General features: G+C 50.3%; 9 protein-coding genes across 9 annotated transcripts; 7 read left to right on the forward strand and 2 right to left on the reverse strand.

Annotated features, from left to right (window-relative positions):
- Positions 1-894: 894 nt before the first annotated feature.
- PEX2_050560 (putative siroheme synthase) lies at positions 895-3482 on the forward strand (the record flags this gene model as incomplete). The annotated part of the gene is made up of 4 exons (XM_016742331.1): positions 895-1219; positions 1273-2623; positions 3074-3155; positions 3273-3482. 4 exons carry the CDS (start codon positions 895-897, stop codon positions 3480-3482), a joined length of 1968 nt encoding a protein of 655 aa, XP_016597661.1.
- A 494-nt stretch (positions 3483-3976) lies between these two features.
- Positions 3977-4774, forward strand: PEX2_050570 (2-deoxyribose-5-phosphate aldolase; the record flags this gene model as incomplete). The annotated part of the gene is made up of 1 exon (XM_016742332.1): positions 3977-4774. The coding sequence occupies one exon, from the start codon at positions 3977-3979 to the stop codon at positions 4772-4774; it is 798 nt and encodes a 265-aa protein (XP_016597662.1).
- Positions 4775-5653: 879 nt separating this feature from the next.
- PEX2_050580 (putative ribosomal assembly complex component Ipi3) lies at positions 5654-7421 on the reverse strand (the record flags this gene model as incomplete). Its single annotated transcript, XM_016742333.1, has 2 exons — positions 5654-7018; positions 7077-7421. 2 exons carry the CDS (start codon positions 7419-7421, stop codon positions 5654-5656), a joined length of 1710 nt encoding a protein of 569 aa, XP_016597663.1.
- Positions 7422-8663: 1242 nt separating this feature from the next.
- PEX2_050590 (uncharacterized protein) lies at positions 8664-10818 on the forward strand (the record flags this gene model as incomplete). The annotated part of the gene is made up of 2 exons (XM_016742334.1): positions 8664-9779; positions 9832-10818. The coding sequence occupies 2 exons, from the start codon at positions 8664-8666 to the stop codon at positions 10816-10818; spliced, it is 2103 nt and encodes a 700-aa protein (XP_016597664.1).
- Positions 10819-11558: 740 nt separating this feature from the next.
- Positions 11559-12809, forward strand: PEX2_050600 (lipoate synthase; the record flags this gene model as incomplete). Its single annotated transcript, XM_016742335.1, has 1 exon — positions 11559-12809. One exon carries the CDS (start codon positions 11559-11561, stop codon positions 12807-12809), a length of 1251 nt encoding a protein of 416 aa, XP_016597665.1.
- A 665-nt stretch (positions 12810-13474) lies between these two features.
- Positions 13475-14953, reverse strand: PEX2_050610 (phosphoserine phosphatase SerB; the record flags this gene model as incomplete). Its single annotated transcript, XM_016742336.1, has 3 exons — positions 13475-13798; positions 13859-14116; positions 14174-14953. The coding sequence occupies 3 exons, from the start codon at positions 14951-14953 to the stop codon at positions 13475-13477; spliced, it is 1362 nt and encodes a 453-aa protein (XP_016597666.1).
- Positions 14954-15967: 1014 nt separating this feature from the next.
- Positions 15968-16958, forward strand: met16 (phosphoadenylyl-sulfate reductase (thioredoxin); the record flags this gene model as incomplete). The annotated part of the gene is made up of 2 exons (XM_016742337.1): positions 15968-16145; positions 16213-16958. The coding sequence occupies 2 exons, from the start codon at positions 15968-15970 to the stop codon at positions 16956-16958; spliced, it is 924 nt and encodes a 307-aa protein (XP_016597667.1).
- A 1002-nt stretch (positions 16959-17960) lies between these two features.
- On the forward strand, positions 17961-18302 carry PEX2_050630 (uncharacterized protein; the record flags this gene model as incomplete). Its single annotated transcript, XM_016742338.1, has 1 exon — positions 17961-18302. The coding sequence occupies one exon, from the start codon at positions 17961-17963 to the stop codon at positions 18300-18302; it is 342 nt and encodes a 113-aa protein (XP_016597668.1).
- A 702-nt stretch (positions 18303-19004) lies between these two features.
- PEX2_050640 (uncharacterized protein) lies at positions 19005-22800 on the forward strand (the record flags this gene model as incomplete). Its single annotated transcript, XM_016742339.1, has 3 exons — positions 19005-19603; positions 19677-21517; positions 21668-22800. 3 exons carry the CDS (start codon positions 19005-19007, stop codon positions 22798-22800), a joined length of 3573 nt encoding a protein of 1190 aa, XP_016597669.1.
- Positions 22801-22849: the final 49 nt, after the last annotated feature.

The following is a 22849-nucleotide window of genomic DNA, read 5'->3' on the forward strand; positions in this document are numbered from 1 at the left end:
AGTCGGTTATGTCGGTTATGTTGGGTAGACCAAGATAATTGGCTTGGCCAAGCTGCATAGGGCTTTGGACAGTGGAATACCCGCACAGCAGATGAAATTTTTAATATAGAGACTTGGATGGGAGCATCCATGGGTATGTAGCTTATGTCGTAGCTTGGGAAATAACGTTGGAGAGTCGCGGAAGGGGCGCTGGCAGGGAAGAGTAAGAATATTAAAGGTTTCTGAGGTTACATACATGGAAAGATTATTTTGAACATTTTATGCAAGCTTTCTTTTATCTTTGGATCTTACAATCCCAATATTATTTTGAGCTAAATTGATCAGATTTCCAAGTCCTAGGTCCTCGACCAAAATATAGTTCAAGACCACGCACCCATTTTTAGTTGCACGGCCCTACTAAACTACTTTTTGGCTTCCCCGGCATTTGAAGTCACGTGATAACAAGCACGCAATTGCCTTTAACCGTTTTAGGCGATCCAGATGTATAGAAAATTCTGGGAAACGTTGTGTGTCTGCTATATTTGCTATATATGAGTCAATGGTATAAGGTCGACCTTGAGAACCTTTGTCTGACTCTTTTATCCTTAAATCAGATCTTAGGGCTTCCTGTCAATTGTGCTAGGATCATCCCCCACTTCGATATCCTTATCGCCCGTTATCACCAATCGTGACAGGCCTTTTACTCAGATTTGATATTCGCCGCTTTCTCCGCGGAAGTCTAGAAAGTCACTTCATTGGGTGCTCTATTTGTTAAATACGAGCTTCAATTCCCTTGAACCCTCGGAGCTCCAGAATATTCTTCAATTTGGGCTCTGTTACCTCTCTCAAATCGGCACATATTATACTGATAGAGTCGTTGGCGGGGCTTGACATTTTATTCTACTACACTTCACCATGAAGGACGCCTCATGCGATCCCGGCTCACCCGCGCCATTGATGGCTGCGTGGAATACCGAATCACAAGTTCACTTGATTGTTGGCTCAAACCCTCTTGCCGCCGCTCGATGTGCGAGGAGCCTCGAGGTCGGCGCAACTCCGATCATCATTGCGCCGGAAACTGATGACATGCATTTCACTCTATCTGAACATATTTCCAATGGCTCTGCCCAGTGGATTCGTCATGAATTTCAAGACAAGGACTTGACAACCCTAGGCAGAGAAGAAGTTGATCACATTGTGGACTTGGTCTTTGTCACTTTGGGTGGCAATAACTCACTAAGTATGACTTGCTTGCACAATTCTCAAATCACTGTCACTCACATTTTCTACTAGGTCCACACATATCGAAGCTCTGTCGTCGCCTCAGAATCCCAGTGAACGTGTCAGATGCCCCCGAACTATGTTCCTTCACCCTACTTTCCACCTACTCAGACGGCCCCCTTCACATCGGAATCACCACTTCCGGCCGGGGATGCAAGCTTGCGTCCCGGCTGCGGAGGGAGATTGCTGCTTTCCTACCCCAAAACCTTGGAACGGCCATTGACAGACTCGGTGCTGTGCGGAGGCGGCTGTGGGAAGAGGACAATGCCGCTGGGCTAGTAGAAGGCATATTTGACAGAGAGGACGACGATAGTATAGGCCAAAAACACACCTTCAACAACTTGGTCACAGGAAGCGATACTGCCGCCGCGAAAACAAGAAGGGTGCGTTGGCTGTCTCAGATCTGTGAATACTGGCCTCTCCGAAAGCTCGTGTCTATCACCGATGCCGATATGGATGCTATTCTGAAGGCCTATACATCTGGCAATGCCACTGCAAATGGCACAAATGACACAAATGGCCTCGATGCCCTATCAAAGAAGGGGAAAATCGTCCTCGCGGGCTCTGGCCCCGGTCACCCAGATCTACTCACTCGCGCCACCTACCAAGCAATCCACAATGCCGACATCATCCTCGCAGACAAGCTCGTCCCCGCTCCAGTTCTGGACTTGATCCCTCGCCGAACAGAAGTCCACATCGCACGCAAGTTCCCCGGCAACGCAGACCAAGCACAGGAAGAATTCCTTGTGATGGGTCTGGCAGCTTTGAAGCAAGGACGACAAGTCCTTCGCTTGAAACAGGGAGATCCATACCTCTATGGACGTGGAGCGGAAGAGTTCGAGTTTTTCAGAAAGGAGGGCTATTCCCCGGTCGTGTTGCCCGGTATCACCAGCGCTATGAGCGCGTCCCTCTTCGCCGATATCCCAGCAACCCACCGCGGCGTCTCCGACCAGGTCCTCGTGTGCACGGGAACCGGCAGAAAGGGAGCTGCTCCGAACCCTCCCACCTACGTACCTACTCAGACTGTTGTTTTCCTCATGGCTCTTCACCGACTTTCTGCTCTTGTGGAGTCCCTCACTACCTTCCCTGCGGAAGATACTGGTTCGCAATCGCGCAGACTCTGGCCTAAGGAGACACCCTGTGCGATTGTTGAGCGGGCATCGTGTCCTGACCAGCGTGTCATTCGCTCGACCTTAGAGCACGTCTGCTTGGCGTTTGAAGAGGCAGGGTCGCGACCACCAGGGTTGCTGGTCGTTGGTGCCAGTTGCCACGTGTTGCACAATCCCCAAGGTCAGCGATGGGTAATTGAAGAGGGCTTCCATGGACTGGATGATATCCGCAGCGAAGTGGATGCGATCGCTGTGTCAGTGGACGAGAAACAGTGATTCGACTTTTTGATATATATTTTCGAGTGATGGTTGCAAATTGTGGAGCGCAATGTACATAGACAGCATTCAGATACCCCTAGAAATGAGATATGCATGATCATTGAAGAATATTAATTTTTTGAAAACAAAACTAGTATTTCGAAACATCCGTAGACCATTCATTGGTCTGTTGTTGTATGTATACGATGGTACACCAACACGGAGGAAAAGAAAAGGGTGCGGCTATAATTAGTGGACCCCGGCCCGGCCATGTTGATCACTCCACCTCATTCGCATCTTCAATTCTGACAACCATCCTCCCCCACAACCATGTCTGCCAGACCCCAAAAGCCAGTCTATTTCTCCAACGGGGAGGCTACCCAGAGGTGATTTTCTCCTTTCATGAAACAACTAGAGACCTGAACCGCTGACCAGCGCGCCCGCAGCCCCCCGCTTACCGTGCGGCTCACCCGCTTCATCGAGAGCGTTTACTTCTTCTTCGGCCTGTACTTCACTACCCTCTTGTCGGTAAGTATCTCTTATAGGTGTTACTCTACGCGATACCTTATTTCCATTTTTTGTCTCGTTTCGCCCTGCCGCTCTTTCATATTCCGGAAATGGATCAATCTGACAGACATATCTCAGCTCGACTCATACGCCGCTGCCGAGAGCTCCCCTTTCAACATCAACAACCAGGGAAATAAGTATACCACTCGCTCTCGCTGGGGAGGTAGCACAACCTCCTACGGTGGAGGAGGTGGTGGAGGAGGCGGCGGCGGTGGTCCGGGATTCGGTCCGCGGCGCGTGGGACGTGTGGATGATGTTCGTGGGCCGGAGTGCAAGAGCTGTCAATAAGCGTACAGCCAGAGCGATTGGAGCGCTGCGCAGTTGTAATCCCAAGAAGAGAAAAAACGTTAATGGACGAAGATATCGGGTTTTAGGGTCCTTCAGTTCGTTGTCTTTTTGGCCGGGAGGCTTGTCATATGCGATGATGCACTTTTGATATTCAACGAAACCTTGTACTTTGCTACAACAACCTTCGAAATATTTATTTACTACAGGTTGATACTCACCTCCTGAACTTGATATATCGCTAGAATTTACCGAAAGTGCCAAACCGAGGCACACACTAGTCCGTTAGCGCCACAACACCGCCTCTCCAAGGTCACATCGTGTCAACATGAATCACGGGTCGTCATGATGATCCCAGAAGCGCCACGTGACATCCCCTCTTCCCCTCTATGCCAAGTGTAGTAGCAGGAGACCTGAACACATTTCCGGAAGTAATCCCTAAAACCACTCCGGCGGCGTGCTCTCCAGCCCAAGGCACACTATACAAACCGCCCAGCATGAGTGAAATCCCCTCAACAGACGCCGAATGGGCGGAAAAGATATCCAACATGAGGAAGCAGCTACCCAGACGCTCACTGTCCCAGCTGCCAATCCCAACACAAATCCACCGGACAATAGACCACACCCTCCTAACGACCCCAGTCGACCTCACACAGATAGACACTCTGTGCAAGGAAGCTCTTGAATACAACTTCGCTGCCGTATGCGTGCGACTCGAGAACGTCGCCCGCGCAGCAAGCCACGTCAAAGGCACCGACACAGCACTCGCATGCGTGGTCGGGTTCCCAGAGGGTACGCACCCAACAGCGGAGAAAGTACGTGAGGCTAAAGAAGCCGTAGCGCAGGGCGCCACCGAGCTCGACATGGTCATCCGGTACGACCTGCTGAAAGAGGGCCGGTACACGGAGGTATACGACGACATTCATGCGGTGCGCAACGCAGCACCGCCGCCAATTGCCCTCAAGGCGATTGTGGAAGCGTCCGTGCTTGATAAGGACCAGCTCATTGATGCGACAATCGTGTCATGCATGGCTGACGCGGACTATATCAAGACTAGTACTGGCTGGAATGGTGGTGCAAGTGTTGACCAAATTACGCAGATGCGCCTGGCGGCGGGTATGTGTGGGCGCACATCGTTCATCAAGGCTAGTGGTGGTATACGCACTGCTGAGAGTTTGTTGCGGATGCTTAAGGCTGGAGCGCATCGCATTGGAACTAGTGCTGGGGTTCAGATTATGAAAGAAATCGATGAGGGGGAGGTTCTTGAACAGGGATGTGGCCATGCGGTTGCTTGAGCTTTTCTGAGATTCCCGAAATATGGTTTGTCTCTGGTTCAGTGGGGAGAGCCGTGTCCTTGGAGGTGGAGCTTTCATAGTGAGTGAGTGAGTGGTAATGGAGATACACCAGGTTCTTTTTTTTTACTGTTCGGCAGTGCTCTATGCTGCGACGAACACAATAAGCTTCGATCATATCCTTACTTTCTTTGCTCGGGACCCAATATCTCTGTATGTGTTAGTTGTATAGATATCGACCCCCTGCGTATAGATCCGACGGGAGGGGAACGGCGGAGCAGCGGGATATGAACTTGAATGATATACAAGGATTGAGACCTTGCTAAATCCTAATTACTATATAGATATGCAATTGGTGAACGAGGAGAGAAGCTTGCAGAGCTTTTCTGAGACAATTGTATCCGTCCTTGCGCATCTTGCCGTGAGAGCCCTGCATAACCGTTACCCCTTTGGGGTTGCCTCGTGAACACCCTGACCCACCAGGAAATGAGACCATCCCCTCCAAGGTATATCTTACCTCGTTGGGTAGATGCGAGACCCTTGTTTTTGGAGTTAGATGATTATTGAAACAGTGTAGCTCAAATGAAAACTTTCAAGTAAGAGTTACCTAAGTAGGTATAGACTTGAGCCGTTGTCCAATGAAAAGAACACATTTAAGGTTGATAGCTTGTCCATTCAAAGACATAGATGAGAAGATGAGAACCGTGTCAAGGCAAGGTGAGAAAAAAAAGTAGGAAATTGAATTGCAATCATATGCATAGTCATGAACGTGGCGGACATTTTTATTATTGACCTGAAAGCTCCAAAATGATATAGTATATACTAATCCAAAACCCTGCGCCGATCCATGGGCATGCCAACTAAAAATCCAAAGCTTTTTGTTTATTCGTCACTCTGATCATCCGAGTCACTGGTCACAGCACCATCAATGTCCATCTTTTGAATGACTGCATCACCATTGTGACCCTTCTTCTCTGCAGCGAGCCAGGCTTCCCGTTTCTTCGTCTCGTGTTCCTGCTTCCTTGCTTGCCGCAGGACCTTCTCCTGCTGTGCGGCCTCCTGCTTCTCATGCAACTCATTGATGTAATCCTGCAGGTTGGCGAGCTCCAAGCGCAGCTGTACAACCTCATCGTCTGCATTATGGCGAGCAGTCTCATTGACTGCAACCTTCTTCTTGAGCACAGACACCTCGTTTTCGAGCTCGGTGACCTGTGAATCGCGGGCAGCTGTGTCTTCCTGGACTTCCCTAGCGGGGGCGGTATTTGAGGCAACGCGGGTAACTTCCGCATTACCAGGCTGGCGGAAAGCCGCCAGCTCTGCAAGACCATCTTCGATCATAGAGGTGGGGAAAGAGGAGTGAGTAAGCGCCTGGGAGAATTGGGTTGGTTTGCGGGAGTCGGATGGTGCGGTGATCTGCGTGTGGAACATATATTCTGCGGGGACGGCGCCAGGGGCATGGTGCGGGGCCGAATGGCCACTGTCATGGCGCGGCTTGACAATAGTGTGGGCCTTTCTCTTCAAATCCGAGGAAGGGTGAGGGATGCCACCCGGAGGGAGCATGACCAGGTTTGTGATCGGGTGCGTGTAGTCGGCAACTGATGTTGTATACTTGCGTCGCGCAACATTCCAGGACAGCACCTTGCCATTCGCGTGGCCCGAGAGTAACGTGGTGCCATCATATGTAAGGGTGATTGTCTTCACTGAGCCTGTCTCAGCCGAGGGAGGGAGCCACCGGTCCTCCATGGACACCTGCGCGGGTGTTGATTGTACTGAAGCGTCGTGAAGAGGATGCTGCGTAGACTGGCTCCGGTAGAAGTCCACTGATTGCACGCTGCCATCTTCATATCCCACGTAGAAAGCCCGGTCGACCGGGTCTAGAGCCACAGATGTTGCGGATAAGGGAAGAAGGAAAGTTCTCAGAGCACGGCCGGTGTGATAGTCCCATGCGATCGCAGTGTTGTCCTTTGCGGTTGATACCACGATGTTATGGCGGCCATTGCTGTGTCCTACAGCAAGAGAGGTGATGCCTGCGCGGTGGTTGGAGAAAGTTCGAATAGGCGAGTTCGTGGGTTGGCGAGTCGCGCTAAGAGCGGGTTTCGAGAACGAGAGAATTCCAGGTAAGGACCAGACATGTACACTGGCATCAGCGGAGCCGGACAGGATAAAGTTGGACGTGGGGTCGACGACGAGTGAGGTCACTGGTTGCAGGTGGGATGCCGTTGTGGCTACTTGGCGTCCTGTGCATGTCTTGAAAGAGCTGTTAGACACATGACATCGGAAAATGTATCAAACAGATCCAACATACCTCCCAAACAATTAATCGACCACCCTCGGTGCCCAGAACCAAGACATCACCATACTTGCCCCCCGCGACAGTAATGCTGCGTATCCGCTCCGGAAATGGAACAACGCCCTCTTGGTTACCCTTCTCTCGGTTGTACACGTGAATGACAGCCTTGTCTGCTTGGGCTGTGAAAATATGCGAGGGACTGACAGCCAAGCAATTGGTCAAAGTTGAGCTCTTCTTGAAAGTCGATCGCAGTATCGACGAAGGCTGCAATTCGTGAACGCAGACCCCTACATCTCTGAGCGAGGCTGTCGGAGATTTGGTGGACGACAGCGTCGACGCCACGAATGATTCGGAAAGCATCAGGAATGGAAGAATGAGGCTGTCATACAAAGTATGGGAGGTTGGTTTCAAGTTGCCCATTCCTTCCGAGCTTTTTTTTTCTCTATCGATTGATAACGAGATGTTTGCACTGTTTGGACTATAATCGCCGACCTCCACCAGGCATCTACGGCCCGTATGTGATCTATCTGAACCAATTTGGCTTTCTAACTAATGCAACCTTCTAAACATATCCCCGATATTTTTCATCAATGGACAGAGCGATTGTTTCAAATGCATCTATCAACTAATTTTGCCGTGTTTTATATTAGACCCGCTGGGAGTTGGATCTATCATTCTTAGTCAGCGCCTTTTGGGCCAACTGAGCCCAGCAAGTATGAGGGATCATCTTGCACCAATCTATCAATCGAAATGATTGCTGTTTTTCGGTCTATTCCGATTAAAATTAGGTGCCCAGGGCGATCAATCTAAGCCCACACCAGGCATTTATATCCAAACCTCCATAAGCTATGCTGATATGTACAATAACACCCGGTATGAACCAGATGCATGCAAGGGATAGCCCAGAAGGGGTGGATTGCTGTTCCGACGAGACACAAGATCCAATGAAGACCCGCTTTAATACGCCCTCTGGCTGATCCTGGTGGCCTGCACAAGTGCCTGATTCGCCATGGCTCCCTTCTCCCCCCTCTTGCATCCCAGATGTCTCATTCCAATTGCCCAGTCGGAACCTGGCTATGACGACTTGAGGCAACGGATGGGGCCTCTCCACGTTGACGGGCTCCCGCAGGACGAAAGATTGAGATCTGGAGCCAATTGTTACACGTCGTTGTCCTGGTTTCTCATTTTCTTCTGGAATGCAAGGACGACGCGACCTCATTCCCACTATTATTACCCTGGACCGTGCCTAGGACAACCTGGCTAGAAGTGTTCGTGCCAGGCGACGGACCCTCTTTTTGCGCTCGAAGGGGGAATCGTTCCGCTGAACATTTCCCGGCTTCCATGGCAGGGTTGTAGTCCTGTCAAGGGATGTGCACTTGTGCCTGATGACCATACCCACCTTAAATTAGCTGACTAGCGCCACACTCGCTGTATAAGGACATATCGAGCCCCTGCAGGGACTTAGGTCCATTTGTTTTGACTTCAACAATAAACAAGCTGGATTGCAATCTCATCTGGGTTACTCTTGTGCAACACATTTTGGTTTTTTTCTTCGACACTGACCAGGATTCATACTTTCAGCCGCGAATACCATTGTCCAATATGGACTCGGGTGTGACAGAGATGCCCAAGCATGCATGCTTTCCGGCCCGGATCCAAACGCATATAAAAAACCAGAGCTCAAACTCGTCCTCGATGAGCCACGATGCGATGGCGATGGCCGAGCCCATCCCATCACCGCGCCGATGGTCTCCCACCTATATACCCCGAAGGCGAAGCAGACAGATGCCATCACTATCATTCGTGCCGTCGCCAGTGATGCCGCGCGAAGAATCGCATGACTCTTCGACTTCGTTATCGCGGCGCCCAGTAGAACGGGGGCCAGCTTGCATGTCACCCTTCCGCTCGGTGCGAAGAATGAAAGAACCATTTCAATTAATGCTTCCGACATCCCCAGCGTCCATCGAGGGCCCTCAGTCCAACTTTCCCGAAAAGCCAACAAAGGCATCGAAAGCGCCTGCAGATCACACATTACGAACATGGCGCTCAGACCAGAACCTTACTTGTGGCAGCTTGGAAGCATTTGGCCTTCTACCTAGCCCGCCTATATCAGAATCGCGCCCCGCAAGCACGGGTCCTGAGTTATCTTATTTTGATTCGCAGTCCTCGGATGGATCAGGTCGAATGAGCGAGGACAAGGACGAGAAGGATGAGTCTGGTACCACTCAACCAGATGTTTCCACAACAGCCGCAACACTCGAAATCGGAGAAAGAATACAGTACACAGCGTATCGTCCCCCAGATTGGAAGAGTCAACCGCGAACAGATGTCATGAATGTTCATGAAGCCCACTCAGAGTTCGTACGCCAGTGTGAGTCTAGCAATAAACAGGAGTCACAACCAGAATCTCCGAAAAAGACCGCACCTCCCCAAGCCTCTCCGAAGCCAGGGCATGTTGAGAAATTCCTTGTTCCTGGGAGCTCACCGAGACCCCAACGCCCCCGGACGGGGACAGTCTCGAGCGAAGCTAGCTGGGTGCCGAGCAACTTCTCATACTGCGAAAGATGGTTGCAAGGTGTGCCGGTTGACAAGGTAAATGACCAAAATCCATCTACAAAGGAGTTCACCAATCGGCGCAAGTTCCAGATTGTTGAGAATGATCCTCCAATGCCAAAGCTGGACATCATCCCGGGAGGGAAAGCCCTTGAAGGACCTGTTGTAAGTCTACCGATTTCCTGTGAGATGCCATTCCAAGCTGACCCATATATAGAGATTTGTCGTTGCTAGCAAGACAAAACCCAAGCTTGTAGACATCGCACGACAATCATCGCCGTCACTTCCCCTAATTCCACCGCCATGCTTGCTTCCCAACACTGTACCGACGACCCCAGATCAGCGCCAAGAGGAAGTGTCCGCATTCAGCCCCGACACTCCTCTTGCTATGTCTGATAGTGGTTATGGAACTCGTGACTCCGGCTATTCCTTTGATAGCTATGATGATAGCAAGGTCGTCGGTGACGACGACGATGCATATACCGATCCAGGATCACTGACCTCAGACAGTGTCGGATCAACCGTGATCTGTGAAAAGCCTGAATCCGCGCAGGGAGAGCGCGAGCCAAGCCCACAACCTGAAATCAGATCGGGCAGCGTGAGCCCAAAGGCATCATCCCCCCCAACAACTCACTCACCAGGGCCGGCGTCAATCATCTCTGAAAAGGAGGATGAAAAACTACGCGTATGGCACCATGACTGGACGCTGGACGATCATGAATGGACCCTGGACGAGCTGGACCACTCGGTCAAGGACTTTCCTCGCCATATGCTCCGGCTCGCATCCCCTGTTATGGTATTCCTTCGCAAAAATGACGAGAAGGCCCTCATTAAGCCCTTCCGCACTATATTCCCCGATGTCTCAGAGAACCTCCTCGACTGTCTCTGTGCTGCACTTCTCGCTCGAAACTACCTCCTTGCTCTATCAACCATCCACCGAACCAAGACGCCTATCTCTCCGCGCAAAGACGCATATGTTATCGACGGCGTCCCGAAAAAAGCATACACCACACTAGGGATCCAGCTTCCATCTGGGTCTGCTAGCAAGCCTAAGGATCCCCTCTTCAGCTCTCGCAGCATGGAGCTCCAGGCAAACCTCGAGCGAATTGTGGACAACCTCCTATTTGCCATCTGCGGCCGATCAGACCCTACTTTGAAATCGGCCGTTGAAGTCCTCGCCCAAGTGCTCGAAACCACTGTATAGCACTGACCACTCCTTGCATTTAACATTTCCTTGCCTCTATTAATCCTCGTCTCTCGCTACATCTGACTCCAGTCTATCCTTCCTTTCAACCTCTCCTTTTCCAGAAATTCTTTCCTCCACTCTTTTCTCCAAAATCCTTTTCCTACCGTCTAGTCTCTCCTTACTACCTCCTTCTTTCACAACTGTCTCCCAACCATTACTTGCTCTAATCCTTGAGTTCTCTTTCTCCTCTTTGTCTATCTATGCCCTCTTTCCATCTTCCTACTCATTTTCTCTTTGTCTCCTCTTTTGCTTTTTTTCATACCCTTGCATCGCGCGGTCCTTGGAACTTTGTTTGGTAAATTTGCGCGTTTGGGGTCAAGAATCTACACTTAGTGTTTCAGTAGCATAGCAATCATAATAATAATGACAATCATACATAATTCCTAGTCTCTGGTCGTACGTCGAAAAGTTTTATGTACATTGGATGCTTTTTAAGGCCCCTCCCCTATTGCTAGATACAGTACGGAGTACTGAGCAGGGGAATAGGCATACAGAAAGACCTAGTATTAGTCCTTATCTTAAATAACTATAAATAACTAAAACGTCAAGGACAGGGGTTTGCCCGTACAATCGCGACATACTTTCCCGGCCGATGTGATGCGGTGAAATCGATTAGTCATACTTTTCCGCGGGATCCATTGCCCAGACAAACTCCAATTCGACTTTCTCCGATTTCACATAGCAAACACTCATACATCATGGCAGCTCCAACAAGAAGTCTACGACACCTGTCGTCTTTCAGAACCACCATATCCCCAGCCTCGACAGTAATTGCTCCCATCTGCCGCCGAAGCTATGCCACAACGGACTCCTCATCCGCCACCAACACACCAGGAACCACACGGCGGAAAGCAACAAAGTTCCAGGACAAGCTGAATGCAGGACCCTCATTCTCAGACTTTGTCTCCGGAGGCAAAGATGAACCCCTCGACCCAGCGGAAGCCTACGCCCTCAAGACGGCCATCGTCGGCCCCGCCGGCCGCAAGAAGGAAATGACTCGTTTGCCCGAATGGCTGAGAACTCCCATCCCAGACTCCAAGAACTTCCAGCGCCTAAAGAAGGACTTGAGAGGACTGAACCTGCACACTGTCTGCGAGGAGGCCCGATGCCCCAACATCTCCGACTGCTGGGGTGGCAGCGACAAGTCCTCTGCTACAGCGACAATCATGCTGATGGGCGATACCTGCACGCGCGGGTGCCGCTTCTGCAGCGTCAAGACATCCCGCACCCCTGGCCCGCTCGACCCGCACGAACCCGAGAACACCGCCGAAGCCATCTCCCGCTGGAGTTTGGGGTACGTGGTGCTGACCAGCGTGGATCGCGACGATCTAGCGGATGGTGGCGCGCGTCACTTCGCCGAGACGGTTATCAAAATCAAACAGAAGAAGCCGAGTATGCTGGTCGAGTGTTTGACCGGTGACTTCCGCGGTGATACAGAGATGGCGGCACTGGTTGCACGGTCTGGACTGGACGTCTATGCGCACAACGTCGAGACTGTCGAGGAGCTTACGCCCTTCGTCCGTGACCGCCGCGCTACGTTCCAGCAGTCCATTCGTGTGCTTGATGCTGCCAAGAAAGCTGTTCCGGATCTTGTCACAAAGACTTCGCTCATGCTCGGTCTTGGTGAGACAGATGATCAGCTCTGGGATGCCCTGCGCCAGCTGCGCGCTGTCAACGTCGATGTCGTGACCTTCGGTCAATACATGCGCCCTACAAAGCGCCACATGGCTGTTCATGAATACGTGACGCCTGACCGCTTCGAGCTGTGGCGCCAGCGTGCTCTCGATATGGGATTCTTGTACTGTGCCTCGGGCCCCTTGGTACGAAGCAGTTACAAGGCTGGTGAGGCATTCATTGAGAATGTTCTCAAGAAGCGTCGTGCTGGCTCTGGCACCGCTGAGCGCACTGTCGACCAGAGCGCTGCTACCACTGACGAGGCTACTCGGTGAGGTGTCTTGCATTTGAGCAAGGATCCGAATCAACCACCTAAATAAACCTATTTATTGTCTTCTGGCTACATGCACATGTCATTCAAACTCTTGGCGCTATCTTTCTTGCATCTTTCTGGGTTGTCGGTTTCGGGGGTTTATAAAGGGGATTTTCGCTGGTTTTGTCATTTCAACAGTTCAACACGAATTGCACTTTGTATCACCATTGGAGAAGTCATTCGTGACCTATTCCTGTCTTTTCCTAATTTCAAACTGCACTAGAAATCAAATCAAGTGCTGCTTTTCTCATATCACGTCTCAAAATGTCATAGATCATGGTCCGAGCCTGCTCCGTTCCCCAATCCACTATATCCCGCCTCCAATGCGACAGGACCCCGCCGCATGTATGAACAAGGACAAAATCCACACGCTATACAATGATTCCAAGCTCCGTACTACGTCCTATATCAAAGCCATAGACTCCGCTAGAGGTAAGGACCGACATAAACTACTCCACAACTCTTCAACACCAGAAATCTCCAAGTCGAGCCCTACAATCAGCTGTGGACGTCGTCTCAGCCTAGACTTTTCGGTGGGTATAATTTGTCCAAAAAATTGGAGATTCGCCAGCACACAAGTGTATACTCTACTGAAGATGGCACATCGCCCGTTAGCTACTCGAGGACTTATTGCACATCGGAGGTCAGCTCAGCGATGTCCTCGTTGTCCATGCCGAGAAGGTAGAGGATATCGACGAGGCTCTCGCCGTTGATGCGGACGGGAGCTTCCAGCTGGACCTTGGACTTAGCGCGCCAGGCGACGCCGAGGCCAGCAGCGTGGAGCATCAGGAGATCATTGGCGCCATCGCCGACAGCCAGTGTTTGCGAGAGGGGAATACCGTGCTCGGCGGCGATGGACTTGAGGAGAGTGCGCTTGTGCGCGGCGTCGACAATGGGGTAGGACGGCACCAATTTTCCGGTCAGGGTCTGGGTGGCCTCGTCGATTTCAAGCTGGATGAACGGTTAGATCGGATGAAAGGAAGATAGTAAGAGGAAAAATGAGAGGCTTACGTGGTTGGCAATGGCAATGTCAATACCGAGTTGCTCGGCGAGCCACTCGGCGAGGGGCTGGAAGCCGCCGCTCACAACTGCGATCTTGTAGCCCAGAGTCTTCAATGCGCGGCAGAGCTCGCGGGCACCCTTGGCGATTTTCAGGACGGACTTCAGCTTCTCGAAGACATCTGAGGAGACGCCGTTGAGAAGACCGACGCGTTCCTTCAGTGAGGCGGTAAAGTCTAGTTCACCATTCATGGCGCGTTCAGTGATTGCCTGAGTTGATGTTAGTCGCTGGCATAAAGACTTGAAGTCTTGACAAGAAGAACTTACCGAAACCTCCTTCTCGACACCGATGAACTTGGCGATTTCGTCAATGCACTCGTTATCAATCAAGGTGCTATCCATATCAAACACAGCCAGGCGCTTGTGCCGACGGAAGACGCTCTCCTTTTGCAGAACAACCTCGACATTCCACTCGCGCTCAAAGCGCCAGATGCTCTCATGCTTGCGCAGATCTGGGAAAGAGAGATATTCCGGGTTTGGCGGGGGAGAGAATGTGACCTCCACGACGCGGGGGTGTTCGTCGCGGTCAAGACAGCGGTGGGAGGTGTTCATGCGCTGATAGGGCGTAGGGAGAGTTTCCAAGATCTGAAGGAAGTTGGTCAAGCACAGCTGAGAGACGTATGGGCCGTATAGGTGATCCAGTGGCTCCGGCTCTGGGGCAGGCGGCTCCCGCGGGAACTTATCCATGTCTTCTGTCGGGGCGGAGCCTTCGGGCACCTTGGGAGTTGGGAGCTTGTCGCCTGGGCTATTCTGGGGCCCAGAGTCGGGGTGGTAGTGGGGGTGAACGGGGTTGTTAGATTTGTAGTAGATGGTCGCGACGATTTGCGACGTGCCGGTTGGAAGTGGATTTGCGTGGTGATTGAAGATGCTGTGAATGATGCCGCTGTCGGTGACCCTCTCCGGGTCTGGCTTGATTGGATTCGCGCTTAGTACCAGGCGATCGTCCACTTGGTGAGCTAGAACCTCGCCGATGGTTTGACTGATTGGGTTGATTGGAGCCATCGGCTTGTACTGCTGGTGGTCCTGCAGGAATGAACTGCTGCGCATTTGGCCGAGGGATGGCCTCGTGGTGCGGGTAGAATCTGCCATAATGCACTACTAGTGAATGGATCTGGTAAAGAGTTATTTGCGAGTTGAAGCTAGAGAGATCCCACACTTCCGAAGATCAAAAACGACTTGCGCCGATCGGCACGTGGGAGTCTGGCCCCACCAACGATGCACGTGACTATGGCACCCCTCTCACGTGTGCTACCGCCTGGCAGAATTGACAGTGAGGTTGATAGAGATGGACCACATCCGGGAATAAGATGAGCTCAATTTCGGGATCACCTCATCCAGATCCACCATGACTTTTAAGTTGGATCATTTTATTCATGAATATAGTATATTATGCAATCTATGTACAGAGTACATAGTGTGACGATGACGATTTCCCTGTCGGGTATGTCCGGGTTTATGACGATTAAGAAAGAAACCTGCTAATTATATGATTTAGGAAGATCCAAACCTTGAAGGAATACTCCCCATGATCGGAGTTATTTATCATCGACTGGGTTGGTCAGCGTCAATTACCAATATCTGGGGGTTGACCTTCCAAGGTTGGTATCAATAAGCTATGACCCTAAGGAATGACATTCTACGCCATTCTTCCAAGAATGGGCAGAATCAACTTCGATATTCTGCCGGTCTGACCCTGCAACGCCTTGGAGGGTCCCACCGCCTTCCGTTGGGGACACTGTCTTCACTTTAGGAAGGCGGTGAGATGAAAGAATTCGAGCACGCAATCGTGATCGATGGCGTGCTTGGATGGTTTTTATTCCCCACTCTGGTAACTGACCAATGGCATCATTGCCTCGTCGAAATGAAGAATATCGGATGAAGAGCATGCTAGGGACCGATCTCCGGATGATGTGATTGCCCCTGCTATTCTTATATTCTCGCCCGGATTGCCCTCTGTGACTTTGTTCTTCATACTCCCACTCTTCAATCTTCTCATACATCTGATTCTTCAATCTCTTCTTTGCCAAGGTCATCACTGTGCCATCTATATTACCTTACATTATGCCGGCCAAGAACTACTCCTCAGAGATGGAGGGCGTGGACAACCATGACTCCATGACTGAGTCTGGCTATGTCAGTGCTGGTTCTGGCTCTAGCGAGGACTACGTGCCCGAGATTGTTTTCACCAAGCCCCATCTTCAGTTCCTCAACCGCCAGTTGCAATTCCTTGAGCCCCAAGGTTCGTACTGATGATATCCATAATGACCCCTCTTTCCGAAGACCCTTTATCTGACTCCTCCTTATAGAGATCTTGAGATGGTGCATTACTTCGCTTCCTCATCTCTTCCAGACCACTGCCTTTGGTCTTACAGGTCTTGTCACCTTGGACATGCTATCCAAGCTGGAGGTGCCTCGTCCCCAGATGGTTGACCTCGTCTTCCTCGATACTCTTTATCACTTCAATGAGACAATGTCCCTGGTCGACCGTGTGCGTCGCAAGTACCCCAACAACAATGTCCACATCTATAAGCCCGCTGGCGTCGAAACCACTGCCGAATTCGAAGCCAAGTACGGCACCAAGCTTTGGGAGGTTGACGACCAACTCTACGACTGGGTGGCCAAGGTTGAGCCCGCTCAGCGTGCCTACCGTGAGATGAATGTCCACGCCGTTCTCACTGGCCGCCGCCGCAGCCAAGGTGGCAAGCGTGGTGACCTCGACATCATCGAAGTCGACGAGGCCGGCCTCATCAAGATCAACCCCATGGCCAACTGGTCCTTTGACCAGGTCAAGAAGTACGTCAAGGAGAACGATGTGCCCTACAACGAGCTCCTCGACCGTGGTTACAAGAGCATTGGTGACTGGCACTCCACCCAGCCCGTTGCTGAGGGAGAGGACGAGCGCTCTGGTCGCTGGAAGGGCCAGCAAAAGACTGAGTGTGGTATTCACAACCCTCGGTCCAAGTACGCCCAGTACTTGATGGAGATGGAGGCCAAGCGTCAAGAGGAGGCTCTCTCACAGGCTTTGCACACCCAGTTGACGCCTGTTGTTTGATCTTTCCTTTTGAGTCCTTCCACTGCATACCCCTCGGCGTTCCTTCTGTGATACCTATCTGTTTTTTCCCTCTGTTTTTCAAGCGGCTTGCGTTTCCCCAAGAGACGGTACAAAAAGTACTCTTTGCATTTAAATCCTCCCCACATAGGGAGTTGAGTTTAGTTCTCGGGCCCACTATGGGAACTGTTTGAGACATGATAATGATATGAATGAAATAAAACATTAAATTCTTAAAATTCACTCTCCAGTTCCATATATGTAAATATGTTGTAATAGTCTCAAAAATCCTTTTTGATGCTTTAGTTTGTGTTCGCAGCGACGGTCACGTGCGGGATCAACCCTAGTTTCCGCCGATCTTCAGGCATCGTAGTAATAACTCGGATGCACACAGCAGATACTTGAATCGTGATTAAAGAGTGCTTTACCTTTCAAATATCTCAGAGATTTACATACAAGACAAACTAAAGACCATGCCCCTAAAATGTGCAATCATCATCATCATCAAATCCAATGACCTTGGGCGATTTTAGCGAGTTCATTTCATTCTGTGGAACCCTCAAAACCTACTACCACATCACTTGCCTTCTTAGGAATGTTCCTAATGTATTTCATTATGAGCCTTGCATAGAAAATATTACAATTGGGCGGAGCATCAGGATCTCAGCCATGCGGAGACGGAGCTTATTACGACCTACAATACCGTGCAAGGCTCTGATGCTTAGTAGATTGGCGGATACAAAACCCACTCAATACGGAGTATCGTTGCATTGCTGAATTATGTACATTCAAAGCGTAAAGACTTAAATGTCGAACCTGATTGATCGCGCCACATATGATATCAAAAAGTTTGATTCCAAGTATCGTAGATACATATGAACAGAAAAAGGATCAAGGAGCCCCCCAAAATCAATCAACAACCACACATTCCCGACCATGAGCCTCGGCGTTCGCGGCTTGACACTCTCTCGAGCAATATGAGACTTGTAAGCACCGAGAGCAAGGATGCAGGGGCTTATCCATCGACGGAGTAAACCCGCAATTTTCACAGGTCATCTCAACATTCTCAACACCGCTATCCGGGAGATCAAACATAGTCATAGCTTCCACCAACCCCCAACTCCACTTCGTCCAGCACGCCTCAGCACTGCGAAGCTCTTCAGCGGTAGTGACGGCAACATCACACAGATCGCGTCTGAGGCCAATTTCCTGGCACCTACGGGACACAGCTTGCGCAAGGCTCTCGTTGGTGGTGCTCCAAGTAAACGGCGCGAATGGTTCCATGTTGCTGCCCATCTGGGGAATTATGCCCGGCTCGTCGAATCGGTTGACAAATGCCTCCAGTAGCAAAGGTAGAATAACTTTGGCCTGGTCATCTGGCGAGAGAGGGGAAATTCGGGACCGACCCTCACACTCATGGTGGTTGTTGTATGGATTTGCAAAGAATACAGCTTCGCCTGGGACTCCAGGAAGAGCCTTCACGGCGAAATGGTAGTGGTTACGTCTCCCAAACGCATCCCGCTCCGGGCGCTGCAGAGCATTGAAGCTCCGTTATTGCGAGGCAGTGACACTTGCCATTGTTGTGATAATGGTGAAAAAAGGAAGATACTGATGTTTTGAATTCTCCGAGTTTTGTCGCGTTCAATTACCCTTGGATGATCTACGGGTGGAAAGGCTTGGCGCCCCGCAGATGAAATGCCTTCTTTCATACTTCATCTATCCTCTTTACTCTTGATAGCTTCTCTTACCCAGGAAAGGTTATAAAGATATCTTGTAAAGTTCTCGTCCTAATGTGGTTATGTCATCAAATGGTGTCCCTAATCTTGACAGGGGTACGTGTCAGGCGCTTGTCCTGCGTCGATCATTGGGTCCCCGAAGATGGGGGTCAGCTTGAAACATTGAGGACATGCTTATTGAGTATAAGCCACTTATGCTCATCTCTGCTGTCGGTGCCTAAATAATTTCAGCTTAGGATATAAATGTTCCACCTCCCCATGTTCCTATCTCTTCCAGCTATTCTTCAGAGCCTGGTATCTTGATTCGGTCAACATGAAGCGACTTCTCAGATTCAAACGCCGGAAGGCACGCAGCGGTGATCTGCAGGGGAATAGCGCGATCACCCCTTCTCCACCTGTGGGGCCAGAAATAATCACACCGTCTCCAACTTCAATACCTGCTTCTAGCCTCTCAGTACAGGCCACAGCCCCTTCAGTGGTGGCTGCTAGTTCTTCTCCGACCACCGCAAGTGCCGCACAGTTACAAACTAGGCAAGCCGTAGCGCCCGTCTTGCCCTCTGCAGGTTCCTCGCCGGCACCATCTACAGGAGCAAGTCAGGATATCGACACTTGGAATCGCGCCTACGAAATAGCGGAGAAGCGAGAGTCAGAGCTGATGACAGATTACGCGAGCCACCTAGCCTCCCTACAAGTTAACCCCACCAGCAAAAGAAATATCTCAAATTCGGAATTTGTCGAAGATGTCGTGAAGCGGCTGCTAGACGACCGAGAGAAGAAAAAATGGCGGCTTTCTCTCCTGGAAAATAATGTGATCATCCGAAAGCAGGTCGAGAAACTTGCAAAAGTTCTCTTGTGGTCTGACCCTGTTGTCAAGAGTGCTGTTAGCACACAACCACATGCGGCGCTTGCATGGTCTGGTGTTTCCATCCTTCTTCCTGTGAGTCTGATATCTCTTGCTCTGAATTTTATGCTTATATGTTTGTAGCTACTTACAAGTGCTGTCACCGGATGAAGCTATGCTGAAAGGTTTCAACTCGATCAGCGATGTTCAAGTCTATTGGACAATTTTTGAAGAGACTTACCTAACCTCTTCCCACCGGCAACACTACGAAAACCTCGTGGAGCCTTTGGCTAAGCTCTATTCTTACATTATTGAATACCAAGCCCGCGCTATATGCCATTTTTCAAAGACCCAACTCTCCCGAGGGTGGCAGAACGTGGCGGGTGGGAATGACTGGGCTGGAAAGGCGAGTGAGATTGGAGCTTTATCAAAGGCTCGCAGCATCCTGATCTCGCATGATAACGAGAAAGAGATTCGAGAGCGATGGAGTCGTCAACTACGTGAGATTCAAGAGTCAACTGCTATTCTTGGAGAGATCCGACAAGTCCTCGATGAAAGCCAAAGACAAACCCAGGGGAACTACGCAGAAATGGTGGAAAGGAAACTCCTACAAGATCTGGCTTCCGACTATGAAGGATACAAAGATTTCAATCGTCTTAGAGTTCAAGGCACTTGTGAATGGTTCTTCAACGATGAAAAGTTCCACAAATGGCGCGATAGCGACATATCTGGGCTTTTATGGCTCTCTGCTGGACCTGGATGCGGAAAGTCGATTTTATCACGGGCGCTCATTGACGAGCGTCGACTGTCCTTGAACATCACAACCTCGACCGTTTGTCACTTCTTTTTTAAAGATGGCTACGAAGACCGCATGTATGGGGTCAATGCTTTATGTGCAATACTCCACCAACTTTTCACTCGAGACTCTAGCGGGACCCTCATCAAGCTAGCTCTGCCTGCTCACAGAAATTACGGTAAAGCTCTTACAAGGAGCTTCTCTAAACTATGGAATATCCTTCTTGATTGTGCCAAGAGCCCTCACGCTGGAGAAATTATTTGCATTTTTGATGCTCTGGATGAATGCGAGGAACAAAGCAGATTGCAATTGATCAGCAAACTCAAAGAGTTCTATTGCCAGCCGCAAGGCTCTTCGGCATTATCTTCGAAGCTGAGCTTCCTCATAACCAGTCGACCATACGCCGAGATAGAGAGAGAATTTGCGGGGTTCTCTACGACAGAATACCTACATTTTGATGGCGATAAACAGTCTCCTGCCATTAGTCGGGAGATTGACCTGGTCATCGATGAACACGTGAGCCAAATCGCAGAAAACTTCACCCCTCGTGATCAGCTAGAAATCTCAAAACGTCTCAAAAGCATGGAGAACCGCACATACTTGTGGCTTTATGTCATCTTCGAGATAATCAAAGAGGACCCCAGCTGCCACGGGAAGCGGTCCAGCATCGAGAAACTGTTGAACAATATACCATCAAGGTTATCTGAGGCGTACGAGGTAATTCTAGGCAGAAGCAAATGCCAAGAAGAAACTGAACGCCTTCTTGAGATCATCCTTGCTGCGGCGCGGCCTCTGACCCTTGACGAGGCTAACGTCACCTTGACATTGGCTTTGGCAGAAGAAAATTTCACGTCACACGCAGCCTTGAAGGATGACCTACGGCCTAATGGTAATTTTGAAACCATTGTCAAAGGCTTAAGTGGCCTCTTCATCAGTGTTCATGATTCAAGACTGTTCTTCATTCATCAAACAGCTAGGGAGTTTCTCGTTGACCCTTCGGGCCGTGGTACATGGGAAGGACGTTTGAGCATCTCCGAATCGTCCAGGATCATGCCAAGAACTTGTTTCCAGTTCTTGATGCTCTCTGATCTTCGCGCCTTTGTTGAGGACGGGGACGTTTCGGACGAGGATGAACCTGGCAGTGACGTTTCGGGTGAGGATGAATCTAGCGAAGACTTTTCGGATTATAGTGAATAGTCCTACGAAAGCTTCTCGCAGAGTGAGGACGGCGCTCCTGATGATTATGACACAAATAGCTCTAGTTTAGAGCACCTATCCCCTTTTTTTTGCTACGCCGCCGATTACTAGTCGTCGTACTTTCTATCACAGGAAGTCACAGTCATTGACCAGTCCCTGAAAGATGCGCGTACACTTTATGATGCCCGCCAGGCATGGGTGCAGGTAGCAAGCTTTAAATGGTTACTAAAAGGGATACTAGACGGTCAGAACATGACAGATTTGTCTTTGGCGAGTTATCTTGGGTTGAAGCAAGTGGTCAAGAATATCTTGTCAGAGCAACACATTGATGTGGACATTGAGGACAAGTCAGCATTGGCACTTTCAGCAGCATGCTTCGCAGGCCAGTCAGAAGTTGTCGCGCTACTATTGAAAAAGGGGGCCAATTGCAACGCCCTTCACAGACATGGCACCGCTCTCCATGCAGCTCTGTTCTTCGATCAGCCTGACATGATTTCCATGCTTCTCGAGAATGGAGCCGACGTCAACAGCAAAGGTGGAGAGTTAGGTACAGCGCTTCAAATGGCCTTAGGTAAAAATGACCTAGATATTGTTCTTACCCTCCTTAAATGGGGCGCAGATATCAACTTTGGCCACAAGACTTTCGGAACAGCGTTGCAAGAAGCTTTTTTCCTAGGCAGTCGGGAAATCGTCAAAGCCCTACTCAAAAATGGAGCCGATGTCAACATGACAGTCGGGTTGTACGGCACAACGGCGCTCTACGAAGCATGCGATTGGGACCGCTCAGATATAATAATTGATCTGCTAAATAATGGTGCTGATATCGATTATAATCACCGAATCCATGGCACGGCACTGCAGAGAGCATCCTCTCGAGGCCGGGGGAATATCGTTGCAACACTCCTAGCGAATGGAGCCGATCCTAACATCAGAGGCGGATATTATAATGTCTCGGCAATTTACGCAGCATCATTCAATGGGCATCAAGATGTTGTCGAATTGCTACTCAAATACGGAGCTGATGTGAACATCCAAGGCGCAAGGAATGCCACAGCTCTCCAGGTGGCTGCATGGCAAGGTCATCGAGAAATTGTTGCATTGCTCCTCGATCACGGGGCCGACGTCACCATAAAAGGGGAAGGAGAATACTGGGACAGGCACGTGGGCCCACGCAGGCACAAGGGCACGGCGCTTGATGTGGCAACTGAAAAAGGTCACACTGAGATTATGGAAATGCTAGTTAAAAAAGAGGCGGAGTTTCGATCTAGCACGTGAACCAGCAAGTCGAATCGAAACAAATGCATGATAGTTTTGTGGTGATGCT

The sequence above is a fragment of the Penicillium expansum genome (genome assembly GCF_000769745.1).
Source record: "Penicillium expansum strain MD-8 chromosome Unknown contig166, whole genome shotgun sequence".
NCBI classification, from domain to species: Eukaryota; Fungi; Ascomycota; class Eurotiomycetes; order Eurotiales; family Aspergillaceae; genus Penicillium; species Penicillium expansum.